This window comes from Papio anubis, chromosome 9 (genome assembly GCF_008728515.1).
Source record: "Papio anubis isolate 15944 chromosome 9, Panubis1.0, whole genome shotgun sequence".
Classification (NCBI taxonomy): Eukaryota; Metazoa; Chordata; class Mammalia; order Primates; family Cercopithecidae; genus Papio; species Papio anubis.
In genome coordinates, this window is record NC_044984.1 from 28,457,501 (window position 1) to 28,473,806 (window position 16,306).

At 39.0% G+C, this 16,306-nt stretch overlaps 1 protein-coding gene across 4 annotated transcripts in view; it reads right to left on the reverse strand.

Annotated features, from left to right (window-relative positions):
* Positions 1-16,306, reverse strand: part of TMTC1 (transmembrane O-mannosyltransferase targeting cadherins 1) — a 284,687-nt gene that overhangs the window by 29,031 nt on the left and 239,350 nt on the right. For all 4 annotated transcript variants that reach the window (XM_031650377.1, XM_031650376.1, XM_031650378.1 and 1 more), the window contains one exon: positions 6,865-6,973. In XM_031650377.1, coding sequence (XP_031506237.1) covers positions 6,865-6,973 — 109 coding nt within the window. The remainder of the gene's footprint in view (positions 1-6,864; positions 6,974-16,306) is intronic.

Below are 16,306 nucleotides of genomic sequence, written 5' to 3' on the forward strand. Positions count from 1 at the left end.
TATTAAGAAAAGTGCATAAACCTTCATGGACCCTGGGGGTCTCCAGTCAATGCTTTGCAAACAGATTAACAGATGGCCTGTAACAATGTGTACTTACTGTATAGACGTGTAGAGAGTGGTATTCCAAAGCAGTAAAGGGCCAATAGAAAAAAAAATGGTGCCAGTGCCCTGACATCGGGGTCACCATGTGTCTGAGCTGATTTTCTAGAAGTGCTTTCACTCTGATCAATATTTTAAAGCCACAGAGTCTTAAAGTATCTTCCTATTAGCCAAATGGCTTTATTACTAAATAGTATTACATTGTAATGTTGTAATCATAATTACAAACGTAATATTGTAATAGTAATTACAAACCTGGGAAATTAAGGACTAACAGATCTTTAAACTCATGTCAATGACTTCTCCAAGAAACTATTCAAGACACAGCAGCCCAAAAGATAAAGAAGCACCTGTTTTCTCACCCTCTTCTTTGCTTTCGTTTTTTTTACCACAGTTCCTCCACCCATATATCATCAGTATGAACATTTATGATAGACATGCTATCAATATTTGATGTCTAATTCTCTTTCCTATCCAACTAAAATGAATCAATTAATCTGGCATTCTTCGCCACCAAGGAAATACAAGGTGTTTTCTAATCCTAGATTTTCTCATCTCCCAGCAGAGTGTGATCAACACTACTCTGACAATTTACACAAACAAGAAGTGACCACTTTAAAGAAGGAACATCAAGAACAATACAATAAATGCTAAAGAGAAAGAGTGACAAGAGTGAGCAACTACTCATAATGCAGTCATGGAACCAGAAAAAGAGGTGAAAACTGCATTTGCATATAACTGCAGCTTCCTGGTACTTTAGACTTTTCTCATGCCATTTTGCCTTTATTCTCTATGCTTCCAGGTACATGACTTTCTTCCGACTTCAGAAATAGAAATAAAGTCCTAAGTCCCCCACCTGACTCAACAAACCCCCTCCTGGCCAAGGAGACCCCAGGGAAACCTTAAAAACTCAGTTCCCAGCCATGACCAGAGAGGTAAGATCACTCAAGCATTATACCCACTCCTTTGCTAACCACCATTACACTCTCTTTCCTAAGAGTTGAATAGAAACTAGCACTTTTGAAAGACTTGCTCCACTGCTAATTTCAACCAACCATCTCATTGTGCAGCAGGGCCCCCCTCCCTTTTTATGATCTCAGGGCAACTGACCAGCATTCCTTCCTGGAAAGAAACCACGGACTGTGGACTGCTTCTGGCTGGTCCATGGAAACGTGCATAGGATGCCTCTGCATTTAAATGTTGTGTCTCCACCTCAAAGTGCACATGGGATGTATGTAACACGCATGTTTGCTTACTATGCATGTGCGACCCCTTCATATATATTCACAGTTCCTCCTATAATCTGTTGAACATGTGTACTTAACCAATCCATTCAGCATAAATTCCTGTCTTGCCCTTCGCCCTTCAAAGCACCTGCTTTTGCTTTCTGCGGGAGGCTATACTTTCCAGCCTAAAGGTGGCCAGCCTGCAGGCTACAATCCATTATAGGAAATAAAGCTCTCCTTTCCAAATTTACAGATCTCATGATTTTAAGTTCACATATTAGAAGTAAGCTCAATACTGTTCCTCACCTCAGAGCCCTTAGAGGGTCTACTCCTTCTGACTAGAAAGTTCTTCCTTTCATTTTCACCCAGTTTATATCTATCAGTCCTTCAGATATCAGATTAAAGGTCACCCCTTTGGCAACCACCCCCACTCCCCACATATTCCCTTCCCACATCAGGTTATGTCCCCTTAACATGCTCGCTGGTGCTTTCCCTTTGCACATTTGTTACACTTGCATTAGACATTGGGGAGGGAGCTATAAACCTTTGCCTAGGGGTAGCCTTCCCTTCTATACTACACTCCATGAGGGTAACCACATACATAACTTGCCGCTTCAGCACTCTGGTGCTTGGTGGCATCTGGGTGCTCAATAAATATGTGCTCAATAATTAAATCAATAAATTCTTAAGTTAGGGTCTTCGTCCAAGTTGACTTAGCCCCACAGACAGTGTGGCTGAATGTACCCCAAGTATAGCATTTGTAGGAGAGAACCTGATCCAGGACTTTTTATTTGATCCAGAGTTCCAACTTATGTTTTATTGTTCCAATTTTCTCTTCACTCTCACATTGGGTAAAGTCATATTTCAAAATACATGAAGGAAAAATATTTTATTTTAAGTGTTATCATTGTAATTAATTGAGTTTTTCAATAGGCTATAAACGTGGGACCAGTAATAATTTACAGTGGCCAGAGTCATAAACAATGTTAATTTCATTTCCTTTACTGCTACTGTAATGCAAAGCTATATAATCCATGTAAGAGTAGGATGGTGAAAAATGATTGTGGGCTTATAAATGTTTACTATCCTATCTGTGAAGCTGGAGTCCAGCCAGTTCTGAATGCTAATGGAGAACAAAGAGTATAGCAAGTTAGAGACCACCCTGACTTCAAAGCTAAGAGTTTATCTTCTGTTCTCAGTTTTCTTGACTTCTTTGATGCAGTCGACACAAACTTTCCTCTGGATATTTTTATGTGTCTAGCTTCCATGACAACTCATCCTTCTGGGTTTGTTTTATCACTTCTTCCTTTCCACTCCATTCCATGCCTAACCTCATTAACCCATGTGGCCCAAGACCACAGCCTATTCATGGGGTCCCAGTGTCATCTAGCGCAAGAGTGGCAGGTGAGGAGCTTAGAGACCAGGTGTTACTCCAGGTCCTGCTGCAAGTTAGTGAATCACCATAAGCAGCCACTTAATTCTGTGTACCACATATTTTTATGTAAAATGAGAAGGTTAAAAAAATTCTTCAGGGCTTTTTCCTACACTATTCTTCATTTTCTCCTCGAGGAAATTATCTGCTTATAATATGGTTTCATTTTTGTAAAGTCCTAGGTCTATTTTTCTAGCCCTGATCTCTTTCGCTCTCATTGGTCCATATGCCATTTTCATTTAAATGTTCCACTAACATTCAAAACTTAAAGGTTGTACACTGCTGGTGGCAGAGTAAACTGGAACTGCCCTTTTGGAAAGCAATTTGGTAACATGTCTCAAGACTCATGAAATATATTCTTTGATAAGGAAATTCTTCTGGAATTTATCATTAGGAAATGATTTAAAACATTGTTTTAAAAAAGCCCTAAGAAAGAAAAAGTTCAATGCCACAAAAGAAAATAAAAAGGAATCCAAATATTCCAACATTTGAAATATTATTTGCCGTATATTACAGTGAATCAGTTTGATAAATCAGTAAGCAGCCATTTAAGTGGGATTTATGAAGGTCATTCAGCACCATGAAAAAACATATAATAGTATGTACAATTTAATGGCAAATGAAAAGAACAGGATACAAACAGTGTATAAATATTAGTATGGAAACACATAAATATATTTAAAAGACATGCAAAATATTAAAGAATGATAATATTTGTTGTCTCCAGGTATTATATTATGAATAAAGGATGTAAGTCATTTTCTCTGAGTTTTCACACTGTCCTTTATATATTTATATTACTTGTTTAACTGGAAACAATGTTGACACTCATCTTATTTCTTTCCTAAAATCTTGCTTCTGTCTGGCTTATCCATGTCTATCAGTGGTCATAAATCTTCTCAGTTTCTTAGGTGTTCTGACCTGGAGTTCTTAAGTTTCTATTTTTCTTTTCCTTTCAACCTTTACATGCTGACAGTCCCTATGTACCATAAAAATCTTTTTCCATGATAGTCTATCCATTCCCTCACTTTCTTCTGCAAACAAGGCTCTCAACTACTCACACCAGAATGCATATAAAAGCCTCTTTGAAAACACACCATGTGTTTTCCACAAGATTTTCTTCCTCAGATGTTTTAGAACGCTCTCCTCTGATATTTACCTTTACTTCCTATTATCTATCCATTTAAAACTTGGGCTCCATTATGGCCTTAATATGTTCTACCATATAATGTCTTTTCAACTCATTAATCTATTTTTCAAATTCGTTAAATCCCCTATTTTGCGCAAACAGATTGAATTTCTCCCTTCAGGTTACAACAGAGTAAGGAACTCAATATTAGTTGTCGACAAATCCTACATTCACGGTTTTATTGGCACTGAGGATGGGAAATGATGTTAACAGACAGCAGCATGCTTATAATAAGAGCAAGGCATACCAAATAAGCCTAGTTTCCTTTTTTGATATTATAGATGCACAGCCTTACATCAGGGGAAGGATTTTGACAGGTGTCTGAAAATGCGTCTCAAAACATCCCTGTAGACAAGACTGAGAGAGGTGAGCTAGATGATAATATAATTCAACAAATTAACGAATGCTTGAATAACTTTACCCAAAGAGTCTGGCATAAGATAAAGGTCGACCTGGAAAGAAGGTTCTGTAGATATGCCGCAGGGCTTCCTAACTGCTACCGATCTTCACAACATTTTTTAAATCAAAGACATAAACTAATTATTTCACTAAAACTGTTATCAAGTTTGCCAACTGAAAGAGCTGGAAACGGTAGTCAATACACTGTACCGCAGGAAGAAAACGAAAAAGTCCTAGAAAATCAGAAATGTCAGGCTGACATAAATACAGAATGTCAGGCTGATGTAAATACAGAATGAATCCTTTCATCCAGCTTCTGAAAAACTGCATGCAAAATGGGTGATTTCAGCTGAGTGTAGGAAAGAGCTTTTTGGCTTGAGACTGACCCACAGCCACAATCCATGTGGGCCTGGGGACAGATGGGGGCAATGAAGGACAGGTCGCTTGACTAAGGGGAGCTTCACTGTATGTTACACATTGACCAAGGTTTGTCAATACTGATTTCATATACTCCGGGTGTTTGAAATGTCAGGATGCTGTTAAATAAAGTTGTGCAAGCAAGAAATGAATTCGTTTGCTACTAAAAAAATGTTAAGCTAGGTGGGTTTTTCTCTAACAGTTTGTGCCTTTCTTGCACATCTGATGCACTCTTTTGTGACTAAATAGTTCAAAACTTGAAGATAGGATGTTGAAAGTCAGAGGGGAAGGCAGTCCTGAGTTATGCCCAACAGCTGCTTCATTGTGTTCATGCTCAAATCAATTGCCCAAAGGGGCAGAAGACAGAACTTTTCAATCTTTCAGTTACATTCTTAGATCTCACAGCATTTTACATTCCCATGTAGAACAGGAAAGTGCTACAAGATGAACCTTTGTATGTAAGAAAAGATAATGATCCTAGTCATCATTTGTTTTTCTTAACAATTGTTCACAACTTCAAATATGCAAAATGCAATAACTTGATAGCAATTTACCATTGCAGTTCACAAAAGATTAAATTTATCAAATAATCGATTTTAAATAAGTCATCTGACACTTCTTACACATAACTAAGGAAAAAGTATACATTAAACTTCCATCTGCTGCAAAATTTGTTAATAGGCTGAATGCAAAGATACTACAGAAGGAACTAAAATAAAGTTCAACATCATTAAACATCTTGATCGTTTTAAAAATGAGCTTAGACGATTAAAACACATAGCCATTCTCATAGAGTCAAATATTCTAATGATGGCAGAAAGCCCATACACAAATAAATGCGTTTTAGATGGTGATAAATACTATAGGGAAAGTAAGGCAGGACACGGTGGTGGAGAACATCGTGGCCAGGGGAAGGTTGCTATTTACAAAGGGTCCTCTCAGAAGACCTCTCTGATATAGTAACATTTGGTCAGAAACCAGCATGTTATACAAAACAAGCAGCCAGTCAGAGACAGGGGGAGGGGCTCATGAAAAGGAAGGGGCTGGGGTGAGGTGAGACAAAGCAACACTGATGCAGCCGGTCCCTGTGTCTGTTTCAACACAAGCCAAGGGCAGCTAAGGACTGCCAGTGTATAGCACAGACCACATCCATGGCCATTTTAGCTCACACAATGTACTAAAGCATGCATTAAAATCATCCAACACAGACAGAGGTTTTTAATCTAAAGCCCACCTATCCTACAGGGAGAAAGACCAAAAAAACTAGGTTTATATTCTCTGCCACTTAAATATTCATAGAATGTCCTAATTTTGCTTCTTGCTGGAGACTCCAAAAATTTTTGACGCAAATTGCTCCCTACAAAATTGACATATAGTAGCAAATCACTTATTACCCTTAAGCCAATTGAATGCTGCTGGGCATGTTGCAGAGATGTTGAGTTTGAGTTTTAAAGATAATCTGGCCATTTTATGGTAGCAGAATCTACTGTCTATCAAGGGCACCATGTGTGTCAACAAAACTGTATCATCAATTTAGAGAGAAGACAACTTATATCTGTTTCTCCATAGCAGGGGTCATGCATCTAAGACTCTGAAAACTGGCATCAAATCATTCAGACACGACTGAAAAGAAGGAGGGGATTAAAACACATCTGTTTTATGCCATAAAAAAGTGTTCTCTTAGGAGCCTGTCTCACGAGTCTCTATAATATTCTAACTGATGTTAAAACAGAATTTGTAGGATTATCAAATGGTTCCATACTGAGCTCAGAGATCTTAGAGCACTAGTAATTCCTCAGAAAAATATTACAAGTAAGTAGTAATAACAACAGCAAATAGCACGTATTTTTCTTGATAGATTCTGTACCAAAGTGATAGAGAATATATCAACGGCAAATAATGGACCATCTTTGTCTAAAGGCCACCTACACTACACAGAGAGAAGAAAATTAGGCTTGTAATTTTTGTCCAAAAGAAACTGACATAGAGATTGGTTGTCCAATATGGTTTTACAAATTAAATCATTAGTGCAAAAATCTGTGTAACATTAATTTATACATGTAACAATAACATTGAAAAAAACTACTGTGTGAAACAATTACCTGCTCAGCCAATAACGAAGCTAAGCTTGAATATGCATCTGCAAACTCTGGACCATATTTAATGGAATCCTTCAGTAAGGTGATAGCTTCTTCCTTTTTCTCCTGGGACCTAGAGAAAATAACGAAGGGGTGGAGGAGAACATCTTTTAATAACACTTTGTTTCAATCCTCTGATTAGACTCTAAAAATCTCATTTCTTTTAGCAAAGGTTAGCTGATTCACTCTGGATTTTATTGCAAATGAATTAAACTACATCATCTCAAGGTGTTAACAGTTTCTTTCTGTCTCTCTGAATTCTCCATGGAAAGAGATGTAAAGATGTAAATTACGCTTCAGGTTATCCACTTTTTTCTACCTTCTATTTCCTGCTGTGCACTCTTCGAGAGTTATAGTCAATATTTTGCAGGTTTGTTAATGAGAAACTTTGATCTTCAGAGGAACAATTTGGGGCACATTGTCTGGGTGGCATGAGAGCCAATTTACAATGATGTGAAGATATGTGGGTCCCTGTAGTACTGGTCACACCACTGCAGGCTGAGCTCCTAAGAGTGGCTGTATCTTCCAGAAACAAACCAGGCCAAACTGCCAACGTTAAACTTTGGTTTTATATCTAAGAGAGAAAAGATTCCATAAATAATTTATGAAATTAGAGACTACTGTGACCACCGGCTGGTAAAGAATAATGAGACATTTCATCATCATATTTTTACTGAAAATTGAGGCTAATTCTGACTTCTTCATTTGGTTCTTCTCCCAGTGATGACACTTCCTTTTAAAGAGGATTCAAGGCCCAAAAGTCATTACCATTTTCTTGGGTAAAAGTTCTCTTTCCTGTTAAATCCAATGAGGAGACATTGGGTCATTATGCTGATATCAACGTCTTTGGGGCCAAAAATGTACAGTATTCGAAGTGACCAAGTTTGCTATTAATACAGTTCCACAGACACTGGTCTCTCGTTAAGTGCTAGACATTGTGATTGTGCAATGAAGAAGAGAATCCTTTGCACTATAGCAAGGACACAGCCTAAAGGTCCTCTCCTCTTTAACAGTTACCAATATAGAGTTGTGTGCTTATGTTTTTACTGTGCCTTGATTTAGCAATGACTATGTGCCATATACCCTCATATCTTTTCACATAACATTATTAATGTATTTCTCACAACAATCACATATGGTAGGTATTATCGTTCTATTATTATACTCATTTTTCTAATGAGAAATTTTCAATTCAGGGAAGTCAAGTGACTCATCTATGTTTATATAATCAGTCTGCTGAGTGCTCTTCCATCATACCATATCTGCTGATTCTAACTTCTTAGAAATCCACCCCTAATGACCTTTCTGCTCAAAGTACGATTCATAGACCAGTTTCAACAACATCACCTGGGAGCCTGTGAGAAATGCAGAATATCTCAGGCCCCATTCAGACCTACTGAATCTGATCGTACAGTTGCAAAAGATTCCCAGGTGATCTGTATGCACGCTGCGATTTCAGCAGAACTGTCCCATGAGGTATCAAAGGCAGCTGACAGCAGCTCCTGATACAATCCCCTCCATCCCCTATGCCCCACCCCTACAGCTCCAGTTTCTGAGGATGAAGTTACATAGAGGGAAAACTAATATTCACTCTATAAGTTTGAGTTCTTCAGTGTTAGAAGATTGCCTTGTTACATAAGGCAATTTCAACTAGCAGGGAGTTTCCTATCAGACCTTGGGGGAAAAAACCGCCATGCTTCCAACATAGACCTTGGATTTAACAATTCAATGAAGCAAATATTTATCATTATTGATTATATGTCAAGCACTTAGCTGTTTCTCAGGAGTGGTGGTGGTCCATACTATCCTCTCCTTATTAGGGTCTATCTGACTCCTAATGGGCTCTTGTTCTGCAAAGTCCTTTCCTTGAGAACAGGTATAACACCTGTGTCCTTAAGTGGACTGTCCTTGGGATGGCTTTTAAGTGGCATGGTTATAATTAATTTGTATTACAGCTCTCTTGGTGCTTTATTATTGATCCACTCATTTCATGGACAAACATTTAAAGAGTACCCATAAGACTCCATGGAAGTCCACTACATACACTCAAGTTTCTATTCTAAATATACCTTCATGTAATTCTTCCATTGGCACATGTTTTTTAAACGAAATGTATTTTTGTATCCCACTAATTTGTGTATTATTTTATGGTTAGCAGAACTCTTCCTCTAAAAATGCATGCATCTTTAATAACATTAATTTGGAAATCCTCTCAAAGTCCAAAGGAAGATACGGACTTTGAAAACTAAGGCTGAAAATTAAGTCCCTTGGGACATAATTTAGCTTAGATATTCTTCAAATCAGCAGAGAAAAAAAAAAACTCACAATATCATCATAGCAATGATTTAAGGGTTTTCATTTGTCATGGCTCACGTCAGTTAGAATGAAAACTTAGACCTTTTACATATGAACTCAGCAAGACGACCACTCAATACAGTCTATGAACCTAAATGCTTGAGGTTGTCCATGAGCATTCATGTGACACAAAGGAAAGATTAGCATCAAAGTTATTCACCAGGAACCCAGATTCTTGATAAAAAATATCATTCTCTAAAAATCCTGTGAGAGACCAACAGACTTTAAAAAAAAAAAAACACTTCATCATGTAGTTAATTTAGTATATGAGTATTACAAGATGCAAAGACTCCGGCAGAGAGGACATTTCTTTTTGGCTGTGTACTCCTGGATGATTCTCCTTTTGCCCGGGAGCCACTGAGTGTTGTTAAGCACCAATGGGTCAGGCTAACAGACATCACATGCCACCTTGAGAGATATTTTTAAATTCTTTTTAAAGAAAGCCCAATAAGTTGATAAGTGGTGATTTGTTTTTGTTTCTAAAAGGGAGAGGAATGAAGACACTATTTCTTCTATAGTCTCTCTTGCTCACCCATTGGTGGGAGCTTATGGAATAGGTGTGGCTTTGACATAATAACTTAGAGAAGATAATTCATCTAAATAAAACCTTCCTTGGTTATATAGTAATGTGATTACTATGTGAGATTGAAACTTCATTTCAAACTGTTTCTGATGTTAGTAGCATCCCTTTTTCATATCTGTATTATAGCACATGTTTCTCTGATAATTATCCCATATTAAAAATCAGTTCTACAATACTATTGCATTATTGCAGACTTACTCAGCACCTTACTCAGTTTTGCTTGCTAATGCCTTGGTTTACACATCTGCTTTTAGTTCTCTCATTCTTCTCCTTTTATTATGTGCAGACAACTGAAAGAACTTTTTCTAGACCACTGCTTTCAACACATTGCCATATATAAAATTCTTTATTAATGTCCAACTACCTACAGATAGACTCTTAGACTAAAACCTTCTATAATATGGTTCTGACCAGCATTCCAAACATACCCAGGTAACCACTACTCCAGTGAAACTGGGTTGCCTTTGGCATCCATTCTGCAGTAACTAACAATGATCTACTCCATTGATAATCTTCACTGCACCTTAAAAATCACTGGGTATGCTTTAAAAAAGACTTTAGTGCTCTGAGGCTTGGCCTCTTAATAGGATGCCCTCCATATGAATATGACAATCACCCAGACTTGAGAATTATGGATAGAACCCAACCTCAATTTACAGTAGTAGAGACTGAGATTCAGAGAGCTTTCATGATTTGCTCTGCTCCTAAGCAAAAAGAGGGACTAGCCCTAGGTCTTCTGTGTCTCACTCTGGTGTTCTTGCCGCACCACTTCACAGATGGCTTTTCCTTCCTTCCTATTCAACTCTGGTTCCCAGTGACACCTTCCCTGACTTGCCCGGCTCAAAGCTCCTAAAAACACATAACAAAACTAAGAACATATGTATACATATATATGACCTTTCTGATGTTTCAGCTTTTTTTTTTTTTTTAAATCATCATAGGAAAAATATGGTGGGAAATTGCTACCTAGAAGCCCCGTTCTGACCTCTGTATTTTTCTTCTCCAAGACCCTAGTGAAGTACATGTGGGAAACCCTACTGCTGCCTCTTGGGAGGGGGGTCCAGTTCCATCTAACAGTGAATGTGCCATGCAGACAAGTTTTTTAAGCTGCATGTTTCGCAATAGTTGTTTCCTGAACATTTAGTCTCTGCCAAGGACCATGCTAAGTAATTTACTCTAATTCTCATGAAGCATTATAAATTTGGCATAATTAGCTCCCTTTCAAAGATTTAGACAAAAATACCAACCACCATCACCCCAAATTAATAAAAAACTAAGGTTTAGAGAGCTCAAGTGATTTGTCCCCATTCACACAGCTTCAATAACACCTGGACTCTAATTTAGAACTTCAAATCTAGACTGTTCCATTGAGGCCACACTTGGCATTTCTGTGTTCACTCACTGAAATGTTACACAATTCCTCTGCGATCACTGGGTCTCAAGTTCCTTCATAGGTGGGACCTACATCTTACTAATCTTACTTTTTTTCCCCCTGTTCCAGAGACTAGAAAAGTGACTTGTGCAGAGTAGAAATTCAGTAATTGCTGCATTAGTTTTTTTTTCCCCAAAAAAACCCATAGTTTGACTATTTATTTCTAAATCTTTGTAAATCTCCTTAAACAAGTTTTCCAATATTTGAATAAAATTTGACAAAAGGTGACAATATGATTCCCCATGTTTCATTTTTGTTTCCACAGTTCTTTAAGTATTATAGATGTGATCCTAAGGAAGACAGAAGCAGCACAAGCCTAACTTAGAATCATAAGAAAATCAGAAGCACAGCATTCACATGTTGAAAATCTGTTACTTACCAAGCACACTGCTAAGCCGCCTATCCACCTTACCACTACATGGTAGTTAAAATCACAGACTCAAAAACCAGGAGGACTGGCTTCTGACTCTACATCTACCCCTTACTAGCTGTGTTTCCTTAGGCAAATTATCTGACCCCCATGTGTCTCAGGCACACGGTAGGTACTGTCTATGTTTTGGCTTTTATTATTAACTAATTTAATGTTTTAAAAATCACCCATTGAAACCTATCTCCTCTATTCTTTTCTTAATTTTTAAAACCAAGGAGAATGTGGTGTTTTTGATACAGTCTCTCCTAAATAATAGCTTTCCACATTTCAAATTATTCATAAAAAGTTTAGGTTACACCTAAGAGTAATTTTTCTTTGTGTCTGATACCACAGTAGATTTTTATTTGTTTGTCTGTTTTTGTGAGACCGAATCTCGCTCTGTCGCCAGGCTGGAGTGCAGTAGCACAATCTCGGCTCACTGCAATCTTCATCTCCTGGGTTCAAGCGATTCTCCTGCCTCAGCCTCCCAAGTAGCTGGGATTACAGGTGTGTGCCACCACGCCCGGTTAACTTTTGTATTTTTAGTAGAGACAGGGTGTCGCCATGTTGGCCAGGATGGTCTCGATCTCTTGACCTCGTGGTCTGCCTGCCTCGGCCTCCCAAAGTGCTGGGATTACAGGTGTGAGCTACCACGCCCAGCCCCACAACAGATTTTTAATCTAATAATCATCATACCTAAATTCATAGCATTGTATTAAATGTAATTTAGCCATTTAGACTGAATTGACAGGTCAATTTCAAAGGGGAAAAATATTAAAATAACTTTTTTTCTCTGAACTGACCAAGTCCACGAGTCATTTTTCTGAGTTATATTGAAAGGCCTGGGTTAACTATCCCATAATTAGTGAAAAATAGATAAAATCGAACATCAGTATATATCCTGTCCAATCAGGCATAGACACACTTGATTTTGGAGTCACACGAAAAAAAACTCTGAATCCTTTTAATAACTCATGTGATACTAAAGACACTAAGAGCAACAAGGACTGTCAGAGCTTCTGGTAGGGGGTTCAACTGGCACTGATGGAACTCTTAGAGATCCCTGGATAGGTAAAAAGTGCAGGTAAGCATAAAAAAGCATAAAAGCAGGTAATACCTAAAAATAGGTAAAAAGTGCTACAGAATTCGGCAATATTATTGCCCTGCGACATCAGGAATTTCCTTAGCAGCTAAACAGCATCACTAGCTGATGACTGATAATAATGCTCTGTGATCTAAAATATTTTGTCTTTACTTCTCCCTTACATCAATGCTTCTGAAATTCTGGTGCATAAAACTCTCCAGGTGTTTGGTAAAATGCAGAATGCCAGGACTGATATAAGATTCAGCAGGTCTTGGCGGCGGGGGGGGCCAGGAATCATTAAGATTTTAAACCTCTCAGGTGATTCTGCTTAGCATGGACGTTAGCCCATGCTTTAAGAAACTCTGCCCTGGTTTTGCATGCAGGATCTGCCTGATCAATTGAACCTGCATAGGAGGCTAAATAAAATAGGATGCTGAAAGCTAAAAAAACAGAATAAAGAAGACTTCCCCGGGACAATCTGACCAAAAGAGAAAGGTGGCACTGGCTGGTTAATTTGCCTCATGAAAGATACTCCTGGATAGCAGGAAATGTGGCAGAATGGGGTTAGGCAGAGTAGAACTCTGGGGGAATATTGCAATGGGAAGACACAGTTTTCTCTCTCACAGGGGCTCTACTGTGAATATCCTTGACTGCATATCCAAGTCTTAGCTCCTGTGTTATCCATCATAACATAAATAAAAATCTTCTAATATTTTGCAGCAAAACTCAGCTCTCTCGTGTTTCCCCCAGGAGCTTCCAAAAGGCTAAAAAATTTCTGAGAATGTGTTCCTGGGACCAGTGACATCATCATTGATTTCATAACAGAAACATTAAATTAGATCTTGTTCAGAATGTGCAAATTTTGCCATTAAACACTTGTAGTTTCACAGGGAATTTTCCCTTTGGTTACACAGCATAGGGACTGTTTTTCCTGTGTGTTAAGTAAAAACATTTGCATCATCTCACTTTCATAGCTCCATGTCAGTGACAGATATTTAGCAAAAGCAAACAAGGTTTTGCCACATTTTTCTTTTGGTAATTAAGGACTGGATAAGTTTGTCAATTTAGAGAACTTTTTGGATTCTGTCTAAAGTCTCATGACATATTCATTTAAACTGAAAGCAGATGCTTGCTTTGAAAAAGTATTGACATTTGGGGAGAATGTAGGAAATGCCAGCAACAGAAATAAATGGATTTGGCGACCCTCTTGGTGGCAGTAAAATTCCCATTAGCCATGGTGTGAACTTGGAACTCCGGGCAGACCTCTTCATTACTATTCCTTTGTCGGGGTGTTTGTTGTTGTTGGATTCAAAACTGATGTTCCTCACAAATGAAAAAGATCATTTTTTTTTTTCTTTTTTGGCATATTGACTTTACCAGCTCTTCTAAAACACTGAATTGTGAAAGTCAAATGGTAAATGTCTGACTGAGATGATCTTTACAGAGCACACATTTTCCTGTGGTTCTACTATCTTTCCTGTACAGAAAGAAAAGCAAATCAGATTATATTCTGTGTAGCTTCCTTTAGATTCAAGTTTACGGAGCACACCTGGGAAATGTAATGGAAATACAGCATCTAGTTTACTAGGGGTTCGCTCTAATTTTTCTGCTTGACTTTTCACAGAAGCCACATGGAACTGTCTGGAGGACACAGATTCATATTATGTGGTTGTAAAGAATTTAAAAAAATGTTTTTGCCAGGCGCAGTGGCTCACACCGTAATCCTAGCACTTTGGGAGGCCAGCGCGGGTGGATCACCTGAGGTCAGGAGTTTGAGACCAGCCTGGCCAATATGGTGAAACCCCGTCTCTTCTAAAATACAAAAATTAGCTGGGCGTGGTGGTAGGTGCCTGTAATCCCAGCTACTCAGGAGGTTGAATTACTTGAACCCAGGAGGCAGAGGTTGCAGTGAGCTGAGATCGCACCACTGGACTCCAGCCTGGGTGACAGGAGTAAACCTCCGACTCAAAAAAAAAAAAAAAATTTCAATTCACAGTCACACTCATTAGATAGGGTGGTGCAAAAGTAGCACCGGCCTAATAGTTAACATTCAGAGAATAGGCCCTGCCACCCCCCATCCTACCCTACTCCCACCTGGAAACTGAGAAATGGCAAGATGGAAAGCTTTGACGCTATCTAGTCACAGGGCAGCAGAAATGGAGATGCAGCTCACACACACACCTCACACTGGGGATGGCACAGAGTAGGTCCTGAGGAAAGGTTAGTTCTGAGTTCCTCTCCTTTGCTCCTTTGGAACGACTCTTGGTGTCTGTCATCCCCTGGATGAGGTCACTGCTCTGCACCCAGGCAGCGCAACACCTGCCCCACTGTGCCTTCCTCTGCAGGAATCTGCAGGGCTGGTTCTGTGCATGGAGGTGGGCTGGGATAAACTAGCCCCCAGCCAGCTTCACTTCAAAGTGTATGCAAATACATATGCTAAATCCTTTAGGGATTAAGGGAAAGTGTAAAAACAATGCTTCCAGGTAGGGACCTAAAAGGGAAGGCAGCTGAGAATAACTTAATTTAGTCAGGATTCATTTACCCCATAGCTAAATGGATGCTTTGATGATGCAGTTTAATGCATGTCCTTGGGTTTAGGCTCAGGCTTATGGCTGTCTAAATCTCAGCTCTGCCCTCACCAGCTGAATGATGTGTTACATGCTTCCTTCCTAGGAGCCCCAGTGGCCAAAGAGAAATGTGCTTACTATTAAATAATCTCTACCTCTCTAGGTTCCTGTTAGGGTGGAATAAAAGAACATGAGTGGTGTGCTTAGCAGTGTGTCTGGCACATAGAAGGAGGCAATAAATGCTAGCTCCACTTGCTCCTTTCTCCTCTCCAGCAAGATTCCAAGCTCAAATTTCTACCAGAGGCCTCACACATGGGTTTTTTTCAGCAGAGGCAGGATGCTGTTACAATGTAAGTACTTCCTCTGGAGAGAAAAGGGACTTTCAAGTTCTTCTCTGGTCTTCTTTTGCTTGTACTTCTCAGTTAAGAGACCAGAAACCTGTAGTCGTAGTTAAAACCACAGATTCTTGCAGCTAGATAGTTCTATGAGATCACTTGTTCTCATCCTTTGTTTTAAAGAGATGGGGGTCGGACACAACGGCTCACGCCTGTAATCCCAGCACTTCGGGAGGCTGAGGCAGATGGATCATTTGAGGTCAGGAATTCAAGACCAGCCTGGCTAACATGGTGAAACTCCGTCTCTACTAAAAATACAAAAACCAGCCAAGTATAGTGGGGCATGCCTGTAGTCCCAGCTACTCAGGAGGCTGAGGCAGGAGAATTGCTAAAACCTGGGAGGTGGAGGTTGCAGTGAGCTGAGATTGGCCCACTGTACTCCAATCTGGGCGACAGATCAAGATTCTGTCTCTCAAAAAAAAAAAAAAAAAAAAAAAAAGAGAAAGATGGAAACTGAGTCTCAGCAAAGTTTAAATTCCCCTGAGCTGTTCAACTGCAGGGGTAGAAAACGCATTATCTACTTCTGATTCATTATTCATTTTATACCAAGGACCTAAGTTTCAAATTGAAAGTGAGAAATT